This window comes from Glycine max, chromosome 16 (genome assembly GCF_000004515.6).
Source record: "Glycine max cultivar Williams 82 chromosome 16, Glycine_max_v4.0, whole genome shotgun sequence".
NCBI classification, from domain to species: Eukaryota; Viridiplantae; Streptophyta; class Magnoliopsida; order Fabales; family Fabaceae; genus Glycine; species Glycine max.
The window spans coordinates 4518389-4538328 of record NC_038252.2 but is presented as its reverse complement, the minus strand read 5'-3'; the positions used below and the strand labels follow the sequence as shown (position 1 = coordinate 4538328).

Here is a 19940-nt window from a genome sequence, read left to right as displayed (position 1 = left end):
TGTTCAGTATGCATTAAATTTAAACATTTCAACACTCCTAAATCGCATGACGACTAAGAAAGTCATGCCCACTTTATATTTTAAACACTATTCAAATATGAATTAATAATCTATATTTAATATTCTTATTTCTTACCATAACAAAAGAAATTTACCGAATATATGAACATGAAAAATTGAAACAAATGTATAATGCAGTCTTAGTCACAATTTAAAATGTAAGGCAACCTCCAGTATTTGGTTCTATTTTTTGCTCATTTTGATCAGGAATCCTTGCTTCGTGCAGTTATTTTTTCTCTATACAAATAAATATTCAGTATTTCTGGTGTCTACTCCATAGCCAATTAATAGTTGTTACCATATCTCTATACATATACATGCTTTGAACGACTCCTTATATCTTTAAAAAAAAAATACCATATATGTAACAGGTTATTACCCCAAAATCATAAACTTGCAGTACTTAATAGAGCAGGTTATTTCTAGCCAAAAAATAAACCTATATCATTTCCTTGCATCTGCACAAAAAGTTACAATGTTCCTCTGCTGCCATTTCAGCCCAATACATAAACTGCGCAAATTAACCGTGAATGAATAGAGACCACTTTGCAGCTCATGTTTTAAACAACCAATACTTAACCGCACTAGTTTTGCAATTGCAAAAATACCACATACAACTTCCAGAGTATTAGAATAATCGCTTCCTGCAGACTGAGGCTCCACAGTAGCATGGCATTTGCTTAATCTTCCCATCCGAGTCCAACACGCTATCAAGCACGTAACCATAGTCATATGTTAATTCCTGCAACCAATCAAAGAGATTCAAGACATTGCTTAAAATACATCAGATAAAGTGGGAGAAAATATACAAAATGAATTACCTGCAAAGGGGGTATGTTGTCTGCAGCAAACAACATTATACGAGCCAATCTCAAATCATCGTGTGTGCTCAAAACACATTGAACAAACAGATTAGGCTCACAACAATGGTTTATAAACCTAGCAATATTTCCAGTAGATCCTGCATCAATACAAAACTCTGGCACACTTTCAGAACATTGATCATGATATTTGTCCAAAAGATTTGCAGGAATCTCTCCATCCTGTGATCGTCGCTGTCAAAATTAACATCACCAAGGAGACAAGACAAAAGTTCTTTGCATTAAAATGAAGCAGCTGACAAAAAATAGTGTTACAAGATTTCATAGGATTCAATACCTCTCTTCCCCCGAGCCCCTTTATAGTTTGCAAGCAATCTATCTCAAAAATATAATTGTTTTCTAGAACGCTATCCATATCCTCGGCCCTAGCAAGTATTCCGGTGTACTCACAAACTGGTGCTCCAGAAGGTATAAAATCCCAGGATCTAACAGCCCATCCTTTTTTGGCAGTACGGAAAACCTATGCAATAATTTAATTAAATATAAAAATTAAAAGCCCAATATATTTTAATTAATAATCCAAAAATGTGGAAATCAATATGCAACCTCCAGACGATATCTAAGTCCTCTTTGAGACGTTCGGTTCACACAACCAGGACCACAACCACATTTGGGACCACATTCAAATACTACATCTTTAGCTTCAATTAACCTGTGAATATATACATGAAAGCCACATCAAATATTACAGCAAATAAAATTTAATATGCATTTAACCAATTGAGTTTCTAACCTGCCACCATCCCGAGATACATAGGGAAAATCAGAGCCATTACGCAATGCACATGCACAGCTTGTTGGGTCATTACAAATGCCTTCACATTTGCATCCGGTGGCATTCATGGGAAGCTTCACATTTTTTGCAACCTTGAGTGACTTACAATATGTGAAATCTATAATATTAAATAACTAAACATCAAAACAAAGTAGGCAAAAAGAAAATTTAGTTTCCCCAATACACTATTTGAGTAGACACCAGAAACATACAATTAAACATCAATAGACAATTAAACATATAACAACATTAATTTGTTTAAAAACATTAACCATATAAGCAAATGAGCAAGCAGGAGAAAAATAAATAAAATAAAATTAGCAAAACCACTTCTCAAAGCAGAAATGATTTTCTACTGAAGCCTGCTCAATTCATCTTATTTCAGAAATATAATCATTGTGCCAGTGTGGTCTTCCCTAGGACAGCTTTTTTTCTGTTCCATGATCTTTTAGCTTTTCTTTGAATCATTGGGTTTAGACATTACTTCAGGAATCTTAAATCTTTTCATGGTAAATTATGTAGTTAGTCAGTAGTCTGGTTTTTTTTTTTCCTGCAAAAATAGTATTATATTAATGAGTACCAGTGGTACTAAAAGTACATAATACAGGTCAGATTTGGTCCCTTGACATTTGGTATACCTATGGGACCATAATCTGATCTACGTGAAAACATTACATAAATCTGCTCAGAAAATTCTGTCCTCCTCATTTGAGGAATCCTGCTCTGATGTTAGAGTACCAGAAAGTCGGTAGTCTGGTTTATATCTCTGTTTAACTATTTACAAATTATCTGAGTCAACTATTAATAACGACAGCTGTCCCATTATGGCAGTTGCATTCTGTTATGATTATGCTTCAGTTAGAAGCTTGTATCACAAATTTATGATGCATGAATAAGAGTCTGCTGACTCTCCATTCTTGTAATCAAATTCAGATTAATTCACAACTCTAGTTTTTTTTTTCAAGTTCATGTCCTCTATATATAAATTAGAACATCAATCCTCAACACGGGTGATCTTAGGAGTCATTCTCCAAGAAGACCTTGTTTGGGAGTTTTTCTTCAACAATAGCATTTTTAGGAATTTTTCTTAACCTCTTATCTCTTTCAAGCTATCTTTTCATCTTTATTTTAAAATAGAATTTCAATAATTTTTTAAGAAAATATTAACAATAGTTGAAAATAACCATGTATCATAATATAAATTATTAGCACAAATCTAAATATAGTTTATATGTTAAAAACAAAAAAGTATTTATTTAGAACTGTTGAGATCATGCCTTTGAATGTTGCCATAGTCTGAATAAGTCAAATTTGTTATTTTGCTGTTATGGACAAGTTAATTTCTGATTTTATATTCAAATTTTATCAATAGCATCTCCTAAAATCATGCATTATTTTTATTAAATTATCTCAATGTATTTAAATGAGTTTCATTCAATAAAAATATAAGCTCCTGCAGTTCTAAAAATATACTCTTATGTTCCCTTTTCTACGTTTTCTTTCTCCTAAAACAAAAAACAACAATTGGTATCTAGAGCCCTTTTCTTACTGGACTTGTAGAATGGAAGGTGAATCAAGTTTCTCCCAAGTCGCTCTTCCAGTCTTTGATGGAGAAGGTTATGACCCATGGACAGTAAGAATGGAGTCTTGTCTAGAGGGACTGGATTTATGGAAAGCTGTGGAAGATTATATCCGCTACCTAAAAACCCCACCATAGCCCAAATTAAAAACCACAAGGAAAGAAAAACAAAGGCAAAGGCGAGGTCATGTTTGATTGCCAATGTTTCACAAATGATTCTCACCAAAATCATGACTTGAGACACCCAAAGAAATTGAGACTATTTGAAGGAAGAATATGAAGGGGACGAGAGCATTTGAGGCATTCAAATGCTAAACTTGATAAGAGAATTTCAACTGCAAAAAATGGAATTGTCTGAGACAATTAAAGGTTACTCGAACAGATTACTTGGCATTCATCGCTAACAAGATTAGATTGTTGGGCACTAACATTTACAGATTCCAGAATTGTTGAAAAAATTCTGGTTAAAGTGCCTGGGAGATATGAAGCATCAATAACCACTTTGGAGAATACAAAGGATCTGTCCAAGATCTCTTTGGAGGAGGGGATACAGGCCTTGCAGGCCCAGGAACAAAGAAGATTGATGAGGGAGGAATCAAAAGTTGAAGGAGTTTTAGCAGCCAAGCAGCAAAATGTGACAAATACAAGAACTTTGATGGATCGGGATCAAGTTCAAAATCAACCAATGCAAAAGGAAATTGGAAGAAATGTTATCCGCCTTGCCAATACTACAGCAAGAAAGGTCATCCTTCATTTAGATGTTGTAGAAGACCTGATGCTAAGTACAATGAGTGTAATCAAATGGGGCATGAAGCTGTTATTTGCAGAAACAAGAATAAACTACATGGTGAAGTTGCAAGGGATATTGATCAGGAGGAGGAGTACTTGTTTGCTGCTACATGTTTCTCTAGCCTTGAATCTAGTCAAAATCAGCTTATTGACAGTGGTGGTAATAATCACATGACAAACAACAAGGATCCATTCAAGGAACTAAGCATATCATGCACATTGAAGGTTTAAGTTGGAGATGACAAGTACATCATTGTGAATGAGAAATGAATTGTAGCAATCTCAACCAATAAAGGTACAAAGTTAATTTCTGACATGTTGTATTTTTCTGAAATTGATCAAAATTAAGTGAGTGTGGGACAACTAGTTGAAAAAGATTATAAAGTGTTGTTCGAGAACAAAAGCTGTTTGATTGATGTTGGTGACAAAGATATTCTCAAAGTAAAAATGAAAGGAAAAAGCATTGCTTTAAATTCATTGGAGGAGGAGCAAATTGCTTTTTCAGTAAAAGAGAATCTCACATCTTGGAATGTTGTTGCTAAAGCAAGGTTGGCAGCAGCAAAGGGACAAGAAAAATCCACTTTAGAGAAAGTAGCTATTGTGCAAAAGCATACAAACAAGAAGACACAATTGAGAGAGAAAGCTGCAAAAATTGAGCACAATGAGAAGTGTTTAAAGTTCCTGACTAAGAACTTGAAAGCTGAAAATGTCAAGGCTCAATCACATGAGAAGGAAGCAATAGTATTTCAGCATCAGCAGGTTAAAGTTCTGAGGAAGAAGATAGGAGTTCGCAGCCTCCAAGTGCCTTTGAGATGCTGCCAAAGTAGTTTTAGTTTGAATAAGTCAAATTTGTTATTTTGCTGTTATGGATAAATTAGTTTCTGATTTTATATTCAAATTTTATAAGCAGTATCTCCTAAAATCAAGGGTTGTTATCTTTTATTCAATTATCACAATGTACTTAAAAATGAGTTTCATTCAATAAAAACATAAGCTCCTACTATCCTAAAATACACTCTTGCATTCCCTATTCAACGTTTTCTTTCTTCTAAAACAAAAGCCAACAATAACAAATTTTAATTATAACAGCTTCAACAACCTTCAATCGATGATTGAATTAATAAAAAAAAAAAATACCCATTTGCCAGAAAGAGCTCCTTACTATGCAAAGGTACGTGAGAACCGAATTCAAACCCAAAATCGATGATTGAATGAAAAATTAAAACTAATTATATCACTATACATATATATTGCAAACCCCTTATTGAACTTGCCTGTGGGTGGAACAGGGGGGTCATCAACCAAATTTGTAGCCGGAATGGGCATATCTTCTTGACCTCCAGTGATATCTTCACAAACCAACCTAAGCCAATGTATAACGAGATATTAATATAATTTGTATAAAATATATTAAATATTCAATTTATAAAAATTTCTTTTACCCTTGTATTTCTGTTAGAGATTGAGGTACACGTCCATATGTAAAATATACCTGTTAACAAAGTGAAATAAGCAAACGATATTTTAAAGCCCCACTGCTTAGATTACAAAATAAATCACCCTAAAGAAACATTTGGTAGTTGGGATAGAACAAGACAGAACATGTGGATTCTTTTGTACATTTAGTGTATTTTAAAAATAGAATAAAAATTGACACAAGGTTAAAAACATTACAGCTTTGATTCCACTAAAAATGTAAATCAAGGAGGACAACATTATCATTGCATCAATGCTTGACATCATCATAAATAAACAGAAATTTCATGTAAAAACAAAAGGCAACAAAACAAGAAAATGTTTTTGACGAAATTAAAGAATTATAATAAACCTGATTTGTAGTTAATGTAGGTTGCCCTTCAAGCCTCCTAAGTCTAAACTTGTAGACTGTAAATCCGGATATTCCCTTCCCTGCCCAATAATTGACAACCTGCAATACAAAAAAGGCACATAAAACATTTGAATTACAACCCTTAACTAGCATGCAAATGCTGTAACCGTTTTCAGAATCATTCTTTATCAGCAATTAAAACGTGCAACATTAGAGACGAGCAAATGCCACTGTGAAGACAACTACAATAAAATAGGAATTAGAAGATATTCAACACAACTGTTACCTCATCTCACAAACTCTTCTCTGGTGCCAAAATAAATCATGAAAAGAAAGCATCAATCCTTTTCTCGCAACAAATTATCAAAACTTCCTAATACTAATTACTAATTGAATTTGATTAAATGGATGAGATTATCATCAAAATATCAATGAAATTAATTAATCAAATCTTAATTTAGAACACAAAATATCAATGATATTATCTCAAATATCAATGAAGTATCATAAATGTGTACCTAGTTGAAAAAGAAATAACTTGGCTTAAAAGTTAATAAATCAAATCTTTATTTAGAACACAAAATGTTGGATGAATGAATAAAAAATGCCAATATTTAAGCATAAACTAGTTAGTTTTCCATCAATTTCCCATGTTTTAAAATTTACAAAAAAAAATTAAAATATAATTAAGAAGAATATATAGTAATACTATCGTTGTTAAACAATGATGAAATCATATACCTCAACAAGGAATCAAGTGTAATAAAAAAATGCCTTTGCTGTCAATAATGTGGATATTGTTTCATTATATAGAAATCTAAGTGATGAGACGTTTAAAATTTTTATATAGGAATAAATTAAAATATTAAGACTTTTGAAATTAAAGAGTAAAATATGGAGTGTGGATCAACTATTAATCTGATATGGTGTGTCAACATATGAACTTCAAATTTATAGACCTAGAAAGTTTAAGGTATTAACATCCAGACAAGTTAAAATTGACTAATTTAAATAATATTTGAAAAAAAAAAAATAGAAGAAAACACAGCACATTGAGAGTACACTGAGAAAATACTCACTCATCAAAGTCCAAACTCAGAAATGTGAGAATTCAAATTGAACATTTTAAAAATTAAGATTTGATATTTTAAGCTCTCTATGCAGGTATATTGGTCAAAATGAAAATCCAAACACTGATGAACAACAGATTTGAGTAAGATTTTCAAAGAATTACCTTGTACAAGCCATCGTATGTGTATACTTTACCAGTGTAACTGCTTGAAGATTCATGACCACGAATGACTCTAACAGGCACACATTGCTCAGAACAATTCTACAATTGAGCTCAAAGCATGTTAGATGTGCCTTTGTAACATCAAATCAAATAGGTTACAATGCTTAAGGAAAAAGAAACATACTTAAAAATCATTAAAAAAAAAAAAAAAAAAAACTGAAAAGCATGGATACAAAATTGGAGACGAACATGTTACAACACACACACACACAAGCAGGTATAATGTTGGCTTGGTAGGAAAAGGGAGAAGGGAGAGGTTGGTGTTTTGAATCCCTTCCACTAACTGATATGTAAATATAAAAAGAAAAGGATGTCAGTTAGTTAGTTTTAGTCAGCTACTGTTATTTAATGGCAGATTGGTAGCTGTCTATAAATTAGGCAAGCCAGTTGTATTTTAGAAAGACTGAATGATAATCAGAGTGCAGTGCAGTGCACATTTTCTTGACCTCTCTAAATTATTTTCTCTTTTCCATTATCCTCTCTATTCTGTTTCTTTCTCTTTCTCACCTAAATTCTATAACACTAACAATCTAACAAAACTAACAACATTGGTTGATAAAAAGAAAACATGGACATGCAATACAACAAAAATTAAACATTATAGCACACAACAGAATCATAATACAAGATGAAAATCAATGTTTTAAAAGTGAGAGTAACATAATAAAATACTATAATTTATCTAATTATTTTAAATATAATGAATTGTGAGAAAAGAGAAAACCTAGAGAACCAAAGTGCCAAGTATGAGCATTGGAAACAAACAGAGAACCAAAGTATTTTCATTGGATTGAGTGGGAGTTAAACAAAATATGAGCAATACAATTTTAGCAAGGAATAAGAGGAAAGTCACTTGGGAGGCAAAATTGAAGATGTCACACCAAAAGTTTCTAATTTGACTGAGATCGGTATTTAAAAAATGATGGGATATTAAATGATGTCACACACAAGATTTAAGCTAATTGGTTAAAATGGAGAAAGACACCATGGGTTATTTGTGACTTTAAAGTACCTACCAAACTCAAAGGGGAGTTATTTCATACTATTATATGACCAAATATACTCTATGATAGTAAATGTTGAGCTATGAAGAGAATAAGAGACAAGAAAAAAGAGAGACCGACATAAATGGATGGATGTGTGGTCACACAAAAAGGAACAAGATACAAAAAAATTTGTATACAAAGATATTTTGCAGAGGCACTTATTGAGAAAAACATATTAGAAAATCAACTAAGGCGGTTTTGACATTTGCAAAGAAATCTATTATAGGCCTTAGAGAGAATAGTAGATTGCCCAGTTTTTAAGCATGCGAAAAAGGATAAAAGACAACCAATAAGGACACTAGAGGAAGTTATCATACAGGATCTCTCATGTTGAATAGCATCCTTAAGAATTTTGTTTTTAACCAAACCCAATGGCAGTGTAATCCAAACAATAACCTCACCTAGAAGAACAAATTTACATATTTCTGCGTACATACCATAGAACTGCAGACAATTTACCAACAATGGCATAACCTTTCCATGGAACAAAACCATAATTCTCATCATTAAATAACACAGACAGCAAAATTAATCATCAATTTATACTACTGAGAAGAAACAAGAAATTATCAACAAAATTCAAAGGTATTGAGAAGTCATAAAAAAGGCAAACCTTCAGAGCCAAGTTACCACGCTCCAACTTTTGATCCCGAAATTGACGCTTATCACCAGTCAGATTATGCCCACCTTGACCAGTGTACACAACATCCTCAGCATTATCCAGATCATCCTCATACATGCCCGAAATAACAATGGCAACAGCAACTGGAAGTTCATAGCTGTACTGTGACAATGAAAAAAAAAAAATGAGGGGAACAAGGAGCATAGGTTTATATGGATGATAAGAAATTCCTATCAAATTCTGAATATGCATTCAATTTAGTGAAAGAAAAGACAATCCAAGAAATGGCTATTTTTTCAAAAACCAATTACAATTAAAAATAACCTAATACATCCCAATATTCCTTTATTTCCTTAAATAACAGACTACTATTTTTCCATCTTATGACTAACTTGTCACTCCCATCTCTAAGGTTGCATTTGTTTTGCTAAATATTAGTCCAATGTTTGTTTTAGATAATAGCTATAAAGGACAGCACCAATAAGAACAGTACTGAACCAAAGTCAAAAATCTCTCTTCAAGTCACCATCCAAGTTTCTTCCTTCAAGCAACAAAAAAAAACCATGTATACTTCCCAATTATCCTTTATTCCCCTATATAAAAAACTACTATTTTCTCTCTCCTGCAACTAACTTTTCCCAACCATCTCTACCTTCTCGCCCAAGGTGAGATTAAGGCCCTAGGTGTTTGGGCTTTTCAGTGTATTCTATTGGCTTCTCCATATTGGGTCACTAGTTCATACTTCATACCCATAGGACTTGACTTCATACATCATAGGAAGTCAAAAATCTTTTGTATGAAAATCACATTTATAGTTTATGATCTATAATATTCCAAAGTAGAGAACAAATAAATAAATACAACATAGCAAGAAATTTCATTACCGCTTTGGCATAGCTCTGGCCCATATAATCAATGCCATTTAACCAATGGCTATGAAAACCAACTGCAACCATTTCAGCACGAGAATAGAACTGATATCCAACATCAATACCTACCATTACAAGAAAAAATAAAACAACTGAATAAGGAACTACCAGCACAAGAGTTGATCAAGCAAATGACGAGATAATTATTTAAGAGAAACATCTACCAGTGTTAGAACTAGGAGACAGAAAATATAGACCATGGGTAATAGCAATGTAAGATGGCTATTGGCTACCAACCTGGAATGTTGCCAATTCTTTTCTCAGGGTACAATATCTCATTATTTTCCATCATCTGCCAAAAATCCCCAAATGGAGGATAGTGTTAAAGGAAAACAAATACATCTTAGAAAGTATAATTAAATTGATTTCAATTAATGAAAATAATCAAATCAAAACAATTAATAGTATAAATTACATTAATAAATTAATACATTAATACACATTTAAAAAACAGTTAATTGTTCAGACTTAAATTAAATAGTCCATGGAATTGTTTCAAAGATACGGCACATAATTAACAGATTAACTAAATACATCCATCACTACAAAGAAAAAAAAGGTAACAAAAAATGGATAATGTAATTTAATGGCAATGCTATGACAAGTATCAGAAGAGAAAAATCCTATACTAGATCATCACAGAAAAATATCCTGAGACTTACAATCAATATTCTATGAAAAAAATAATAAAGCCATTGAATTTTCACTTGCCTTGCTTACGGCCTTTAGATCTGGTCGTTTAGCAGTGGTCTTTGATTCTTCAGGTGGAGCACCTTTCTACAAGATTAATTGATGAAGCTTTATAGCAAGGTTATAGTAAAACAATTAACGGAGGGGAAAAAAAAACAGTAAAGCGTTCAGTTTAAAATTTCAGTATACAATTAGTAAGATGTAAAGCTCCCCAAAGACATTTAAACACATTGTTAATACAAGCAAAAGCTTCTAGCTTTACCGTTTGACTCCAATTGCCAGGCGCTTTTCCATTTGATTGAGAAAGGAAAAATAATTTCTAGCTTTGAAGTACTAACTAATAACTATGAATTAAAAATCAGCCTTACCACATTTAACTACAAAACTATTCAGGCAACACTAGATTTTTAAAGACAAAACATGCATGATGAAAAAATTCTCATCTTAAAATTGGAAGAAAAAAGAGGTAAAGATAGAGAGCAGAACAATAACTAAAGACTGCACAGACCCATGTGCTAAGCTATACGATTTTAGTTTGATAATGAAAGAGGAGGGATTCACTTACTCCAAGGGTAACTTTAAACAAGTTACTCCTCATCCTCATCCTCATCATTCATCTTCTTAAGATCTAATGATTGTAACAAGTAACTAATCTTAACCATTAGATCTCAAGAAAATAAATGGTGAAGATGAGGAGTAACTCGTTAAGTGAATCCCTCCTCATAATAAAATAATGAAACACTATAAACGTCCAGCTAAAAGTGCACAACCTTCATCCACCCAGCCCAATTAACCACTTTTACACATGTAAACGTTGCCAGACATTTCAATAGACTCATGACACCATTAACCACTCTAGATAAGTAGAAAGCTCAAGCTATCAAGTGAATCTTTCAGGGTTATTCACGCATCCAAAAAGGTTATTAGTGCTACTCTACTGCCAACCACCATTTTTACATGTCTGCTGATGTCAACTTTGAAAATACTCCATTTTTCAGCTCACCCATCTCCGCTGAGTCTATCTCTCAGGTATTGCCTATTCCCTTTGTCATTCCCTACAGGGTTGTTGGTTGTGAGGAGGGAAGAGGAGAGAAGAGAAATAGGGGGGAAATAGAAGTGATTTGGTTAAATAGAAATAGAAATATTGGAGATGAGTAAATGACCATTTTAATGTTTTTAAAACAGGATATTTACACCACCAAGCACTATAAGTCATTTTAACTGGTTTCAATCATATTTTCTTCACCATCATCATGTGTTTCCCTTTTACAGCTTGTCTTCACCATCATCATCATGTGTTTCCCTTTTACAGCTTTTCTTCACCAACAACATAAAAACCAACAAGTTTGCAATTGGAAGTTCACCGACATATTGCATACCATGCAAATCACAAATCTGAATCCATTCCAAATTTAAATTTCAAACCCACAAAAATTTATATTCAACAAAATTCTCACAGAAAGTAACTCATTCTTTTCAAATATCAAACCCTCCAAACCAAATTATTCCATTTCAGAGCAACTAAAATTGAAATAAATGGTCGTGGTGATGGCAAGGCCAATAGATCCAGGGACAGTGTCAATGGCAGCGAGCATGGAGGAGGGAGTGGAGGGAGATGATGTTTTTAATGATGTAGATCTGAAAAAATGAAAGAGAAAGCATTCCCTAAAAACCTAGAAAAATGAGGAATGGTGTTGAAGAAGCTGGCCACACCCACCATGCAAACACATTCACAAGCGCAGCACACGGTGGTCGATTGCACTTTGGATTCAACGACAACAATGACTGTCGCGACAACATTCACAGTCACATGGAATTGTTGCGGTTGAGCCGTGGGTCTCATATCTGAACATAAAACCCAAAAAAATGAGAAAGAAATAAGAGGTGGAGCAGAGGGTTCCAATGTAAGTGAGACAAAGGAAGGGGCAGCTATGGCGGAAGGTGTGGTTGGCATAACTGATGGAAGGTCATCAGCATGGTGGTGGTGGGTATAGCCGGGGAAGTCAGAGTCACGAGAGAGAGAGAGAGCAAAGAGGGTCAGAGGTTGAGGGCACAATTCAAAAAGGAGATACACAGTAACAATTTCTCCTCAAATCATATGAGAGGAGGAAAAAGTGTGGATCCCACTCATTTTTAAAAAAAAAAAACTTCTGCACAAATCAATGCAATCATATCACTCCAAGTTTCCTAATTCTTTGTTCTTCTCTTCCTTTATTTCCTCTTCTCATTAATTTAGGTGCAACCAAACTTCAACAATCCCTTTCTTACTTATCACCATCATCCTCGTCCCCAACCTGTGGAAGCACCACTTATTGACAAGACCCAATGCATCATCTCTTTCTCCAATCATTATCCTGTTGCAATCAACTCTAACTTACCGATCACCATCCACAAAGGTATTCATGCTACTCACAATCCCCATCCCATTTATCATCATCTTTCACCTTCCCACTATGCCTTTGTGTCTACCCTTCCTTTTATTTCTATTCCTAAAATTGTCTAGGAAGCTCTTTCACAACCAAGATGGCAATGATTGATGAAATGCAAGTTCTAGAATCTAATTAGACATTGGCTCTTGTCCCTCCACCTCCATGGAAATCTATTGTTGGTTGCCACTAGGTCTTTGCCATTCAAGTTGGACACAATGGACAAATTGACCAATTAAAGGCTCAACTTGTTACCAAGGGCTTCACTTAGATCTTTGGACTTGACTACAATGATACCTTCTCTTCGGTCACCAAGATGGGCTTTGTTCACCTATTACAATCCATGGCAGCTATGCGCCGATGGCCACTTTATCAGTTGGATATCAAGAAAGCATTCCTACATGGTGATTTAGCTAAGGAAGTTTATATGGGGCAACATCCCGAGCTTGTTGCTCAAAGGGAGTCTAGTGGATTTGTTTGCAAGTTATGAAAAGCCCTATATGATCTCAAACAAATTCCGAGAGCATAGTTTGACAGATTTAGTTCTATTCTTCAAAGTTTTGGCAAGACTCATAGTGAGTCCGATCACTCAATATTTCACAGACTTTTCTTCACTGACATGTGCATTTATCTTGTAGTATCCAAGATGATATTGTTGTTACAATAGATGACCACAGGGGTATCCAAGACCTTAAAATCATTTGTCTTGGCACTTTTAGACTAAGGATTTAGGTCAACTATAATACTTTCTAGAGATTGAAGTAGCCCAATCAAAGACCGTTGTTGCCATTTCCCAAAGGGGAAATATGTCCTTGACATCTTGAAAGACATTGGATGCTAAATTGTAAGCCTATTGACACTCCCATGGATCCAAATACCAAACTTATACCAATACAGGGGGAGCCCTTCTCAAATCCACAAAGATGTCAAAGATTGGTTGGGAAGCTAATTTATCTCACCATGACTAGACCTCACATAACCTTTGCAATCAGTGATGTAAGTCAATTCCTCAATTCTCCCTACAAAAGTCATTGGGATGCTGTCATACAAATCTTGAGGTATATAAAAAGGTCTCCCAAAAAAGGGATAGTTAATGAGAACAAAGGTCACGCTGATCTAATTGCGTATACAAAATTACAGATGTGGGATGGGCTGGTTTACCAAGGGATCGCAGGTCAACCTCATGATATTGTGTCCTAATTGGTGGTAACCTCATTTCTTGGAAGAGCAAGAGATAGAATATTGTGGCAAAGTCTAGTGCAGAGGATGAATATTGAGCTATGTCAGTTACTATGTGTGAGCTGATTTGGTTGAAGCAACTCCTAAGTGAACTCAAATTTTGCAAAATTGGATCCATGAAACTTGTTTGTAAAAACCAAGCAGCCTTGCATATAGCATCGTCTTCCATGAACAAACTAAACACATTGAAATTGACTGTCACTTTATGCAAGAGAAGATAATTTCTGGAGATATTTTTTTCTTTGACTGTCAACTCTAGTGGTCAACTAGCAGATATTTTTACCAAGTCACTAAGAGGACCAAGGATATCCTACATTTTTTCCAAGCTGGATGCATATGATCTATGCACTCCAGCTTGAGGAGGAGTGTTGAGATATGATATAGTTTCCTGATTTACATTGTTGAGATAGGATTTAGTTTCCTGATTTACATTGTTGAGATAGGATTTAGTTTCTTGATTAACAATGTTGAGATATGATTTACTTTCCAGATTTACATTCTTACTGAGTTACCGTTTTTATGTAATTGACTCTGATTGTATAATTCTGGTTGTTATAAATAAAGAGCTGAGGAATCACTCTCCTCAAGCATTCAATCAATATCTTCCTGGTACTCAAGTGAATTTATCCATTAGTTACAAATCAATTATTTTAAACAATCACATTCATTTACTCTTACCCACTTATGAGGCAAAGTTAACTGCTATTAAACATTTCAATAACCCTATAACACTATTAACCACTTGTAAGACATTTAATCATTAACACTACAAGAACAAATTGATAATTGCATACATACATTTATTTACTCTTAATAATCATTAGCGCAACAAGGACATATCAATAAACAATAATTGTATACAATGACACTCATTTACTCTTACCCACATGTGAAACAAAGTTAACCATATTTACACACGATTAATCATGTATGACATTTGAAAGCCAAGTGGAGAATTCCCAACAGAACATTAATCAGTACTCAGAAATAAAATGCAGCTTGAAACTTGCAAGAAAATTCTGCTAACCCCCAATCAAATGTGTAGTCATACCAAGCAAAAAGTCTGTTATCACTGGCAAACCTAGCAGCTAAAATAACAGTTAAGCTGAGACCAGATCAAGGCAACCACCAAATCCAAAACAAAGGAAAATCAATACAATGCAGAACATTAATAATCAGGGAGACTTCAAGCAGCATTTTACCATTGTACTATCTATTTCCAAAACAGAGGAGGGAGACATAATCACATTAATTAATATTATAATCCACAAGTAAGAACTAATGGTTAATCAAACACCAACCTTCGATTTTGAAGCCTTTTTAGCAGCTTTCCGCTCAGCCTCTGCCTTCCCACACCTCTTTTCTTCTTCCTACACATATAAAATCATATCTTCAACCACAGAATACAAAATTGATCAACATAGACACCTGAACTTAATATTTCTTATTCTACACACAAAACATACCCACCTGAACTAAATGAAGGTAATACTTATTAAACAGTCTTATCGTCTCTTTGACCTTAAGCAAGTCACTCTTCTCCCCCAAACCCCCACCCGCATTTTCCAATCCCTCCTTCCCATTCACTTCTCCTACCTTAACATTTCCATTCACTCCGTCCACCACCTTACCCTTGCGGTAGGCCACCCCTTTTTTCATCGGCGGCGAAACAACCTCTACTTCCACAACTACACTCTCCTCACCGTCACTACTACTTTTCCTATTGCGCTTCTTCGCCTTCCCAGCCTTCACCTCATCGTTGCAATTGTCTTTTTCCTCAACTCCCTCTGCTCTTTTACGAGCAAGAAGTTCCTCCTCCGCTTTCTGCAACGCTTGAATCCTCGCACTCGACCTCCGCGGCGGCATTGTCGAACCCTCCTCCGATAATTCTCTCAGTTTCTTCTCGGCGGACTTAGCACCGTTCCCGCCATTTGCCGTCACGGCGATTTTGGATTCCGAACTCTTCTCCGCCGTGGCTGAAACCATCAATTGCTGGTGAACAACGTCGTCCAGAGACTGCACAACCATCTAAATCTGCGAGCCAAAGAAAAAAAAAAACATGATAACATGAGAAGGAAAAATCGATAACAGAATGTCACGAAGAAATGCAAAACAACAAAAGAATCAAAAATGAAAAAAATTCCGAGAAAACGAACGTCTAAAAGAGGTGTTATTGCTGTTGTTGCTGCTTCGATTGGATTAGAAGTTTCTAGGGTTTGAAATTGGTAAAGATGACGAGGAAAGAGAGAGAGTGCGGAGGTGAAGAAGAGAAGGGGGGTTTTGTTTTGGTGTTATGGGAAAGAAATGAGTAATTATAGCTTCACTCTCTCTCTCTCAGGGAGTGAACTGAAGAGGCGCCATTGCCGAATATATGGGAATAATATTAATATAATAATCTGTCGTTTCAATTTTCATATAACTTTTGGCTTTTTTCGGGTTTTTGTTTTTTGTTTTTTGTTTTTCGCTTTTGGGTTCCCGCTTTGCATTTTCATCTCCCTCGCATTTTCATCTCCCTCGCAGGCACAAAGAAACTCGGGTTGCCAGGTGATGCAAATCGGGGATGTTCTTTCATGATCAATGCCATCTTTTTGGTCTCAATTCAAAGGATTTATATTTCTCTAGTGAGTTTTCTTTTTTGACAAATTATCATATTGGTATAAAGTTATTTCGTCAAGAAAATAGTGATAAATCTAATTCAGAAAATTTGAGTTTATATAAGTTGGATATTCTCCTATTAATATAATTTAATTCATACCTAGTGAGATTCAAATCCCCAATCAATTAATAGACAATTTTGAGTGCTTGAACTCTCTCATAGAAAGTTATATTAGTGAAATACAAGTTTAATATAAAATTTACCGTTGACAAATACATAAAATGATTATAGATTATCAAGACTCTCTCTTGTAATATGATCATTATTTGTTTATAAGGAATTATGGTGGATTGGATCTACACCCGTCAAACTCAACCATGTTATATGATCATTATTGTTAAGTCCAAATGAATTATGGTCGACTAGATTTGATCCTGTGGTTGTTGATTGGATTTGGACCAGATGAAACTTCATGTTCAATATGATAAACATTAGTATATTTCAAGGATTTGCGATGAATTAAATTTGAATTTCCTGGACTCTTTCTTAAACCATGACAACTTCACTTGATTGCATGGAACAATGGTGGATTGGATATGTATCTACTAGACTTCCTCTTGCAATATGATCAACTTTATTATAACACAATGAATTGTGATGTATTGGATTTGAACTTGTCACACTCTCACTTAAAGTATGATCCATTGTACTTGATTTTGAGATAGCATGGTGGAGTGGATTTGGACCTCATGGAACTATACATGTAATATGATAAACATTATTGGGTTATAAGGAATTATGATAGATTGGATTTGGACCTTTTAGATTTTTTCTTAAAACATGATCAATGTCATCGTAGGCTTGAGGTGTGGTCAAGTGAACAAATTGTGTTGCAGTTGTTATGGCATTATTAGTGAATAATGCATAAAGAATGATTAGGACCATTGTAGGATAGCTCATAAGAAAATTTGTTATCTCTTAAAATTAATGAAGATATTACTAAGGTTAGGCAAATATAACCCAAGACAAGTTAGTAATATATGCAAGTTCAATTAAATACTAACTTAGTGCATGTGTTCTTCACCATTACAACTTTAGGTGCATTTAATTATGCAAATTAACGCATAAGTTAGGAGTTAGATCCTTTTTGCAAACGTCTTTTTGAAGGTCATGAATGATAAATCAAACTTACTATTAATAAAATTTCATTTATTTTTGGTAGGCATATTATTCTTCTTCTTGGTAGTCAAACATACTACGGCTCATTTTGAAATTTTATTAGTGACAAGATTTTCAATAATTTTCAATCAACATTTTGAAGAAAAAAAATGCAAAACATTTTTCATTATTAATAAGAGTTTTAATTTTGGATTTTTTTATTTTTCTTAGTGACATGTCACACATTTTCAACTAGTTATTAGGAATGTATTTGAAGTAATCAAGTCTGTGCATTTAATTTGAAAGTATGTTTGCCATTTGATATTAGAAAACTTATAATTATATGTTTATTTGATAAAAACATGGATGTTTGGTAAATGGATTTATTTTACTAAGTTACTACAACTTTTAGATGTTGCTTAAATAACGTTTATGCATATAACTTATAACCTATCATGCACAACACTAAATTAATCCCAAATTAAAAAAACATAAGAAATTTTTAACTTGGAAATTCAATACATGTAATTGCTAGTAACTAAAAAAGGTCTCTCTCTTATGAAAAGTTCTATCCATGTAAGAAGTTTTGACTTGCTTTCTTTTCGTGAATCTTTACAGATATTTCTTTTCCATTTTATCTTTTTAATATTCTTTTGCTTGTTGGATGTGGACATTGAAACATCAACCTTAGATAACTTACAACTAGACGATGATGAAAAATTGATAATGGAGTAGAAATACCAAATGATGTATTAACAAACAAAGGGTTTGATCCAATACTATGTTTGGAGTTATGATTCTTGATAGATAGACCAATGGGAGCACACATCATGAAAGAACGAATGTCATTGATCTAGGAATCACTTCAAGGAGTTTCAATCCATGAAACCAACTCAAACACGTTTTTATTTCATTTTTCTACCAAGTTGACATTCATAAAGTGTTTTTAACATGAATATACAACACAAGAAAAACAGGCAAACTTCGTGCCTATAGTTTTTTAGAATCCAAAGTTGATCATGAAGTCATCATTGCAGCAATCCAAAGTTGATTATGGACGTTGAAAATGAGGCTGAAATAATAGTGAGATAAAAAAGGAGGCTTGAAAAAAAGATTATCAAGCTATATCCATTTCAAAAAATCCCAATCATATTTTAGATGTCATTCATTCCCGTAAACCTAGTGCTATGTCAAACCTCTCTGGCGGTAGACCCAACAAATATCATGTTGGTGGTGGCGACAATAATGGTCATAGTGGTGACAACAGTGGTGATGGTTGTTGTGACATAAATTAAATCTTTAAAATATTTTATTTATTGTTTGATAAATTTTTTTGAGATTTTATGGTTAAATAAAACTTAAATTTAACTTTTAAATGTTTTAATCTTTATTTCATTTTAATCTAACGGTTGAGATTGGTTATTCTCACTCTCACATAAAATGACAATTTTGATATATATTATGAGAAGATATCAAATTATATTAGTGTAACTTTGACAATTATTACATCATTTTTTAATTTTGAATTGGATAATGTTTTCTTAAAACTCACTTTTTGATTAAAAGTTTCTTTCACAAAGATCATATATACAAAATTTCATATTAATCCAAAATCATTTGATGCCTTTTTTCATATAAATTGAAATCAATATAATATAAGCATTTCAAAATATACTAAAATATGATTAATTTGATTAGTTTCTTGTAATTGTTCAATTTTGACAAAATATGACACAAACGATTATGATAATACATAGATACAATTCAATGATTTAATCAATGAATTATATATCAAGTTACAAAAATGGTGTACTAGTTACCAAAGTCACACCGATGTAATTTGATCTCATATATATAAGAAATGTTTTTACTCTTTAAAATGAGAAATGATAAGTAAACATTATAGTCATTATATCTCAATTAACAAAATGAACAACTAAGATTAAAACACTTATTAACAAGTCATGTGTCTTTCTCTTTCTTTCCATTTCTTAATAATGTTGCATTTGCGTCGTCTCAAATCAATGG

General features: G+C 33.5%; 1 protein-coding gene across 2 annotated transcripts; it reads right to left on the bottom strand.

Moving 5' to 3' along the window:
- Positions 1 to 219: 219 nt before the first annotated feature.
- Positions 220 to 16718, bottom strand: LOC100795584 (histone-lysine N-methyltransferase, H3 lysine-9 specific SUVH4). 2 transcript variants are annotated; one of them, XM_006598933.4, is made up of 16 exons: positions 16315 to 16718; positions 15629 to 16192; positions 15460 to 15528; positions 10515 to 10580; positions 10041 to 10095; positions 9759 to 9868; positions 8866 to 9036; positions 7147 to 7245; positions 5913 to 6011; positions 5527 to 5576; positions 5359 to 5447; positions 1675 to 1834; positions 1488 to 1593; positions 1219 to 1401; positions 882 to 1103; positions 220 to 802 (listed from the first exon to the last, which is right to left on the bottom strand). In XM_006598933.4, the coding sequence occupies exons 2-16, from the start codon at positions 16184 to 16186 to the stop codon at positions 689 to 691; spliced, it is 2151 nt and encodes a 716-aa protein (XP_006598996.1). In that variant the 5' UTR covers positions 16187 to 16192; positions 16315 to 16718; the 3' UTR covers positions 220 to 688. The 2 variants fall into 2 exon arrangements, with proteins under 2 accessions (XP_006598996.1, XP_003548493.1); XM_003548445.5 differs by having other exon boundaries at positions 882 to 1115; positions 16315 to 16713.
- Between the last annotated feature and the right edge of the window lie 3222 nt (positions 16719 to 19940).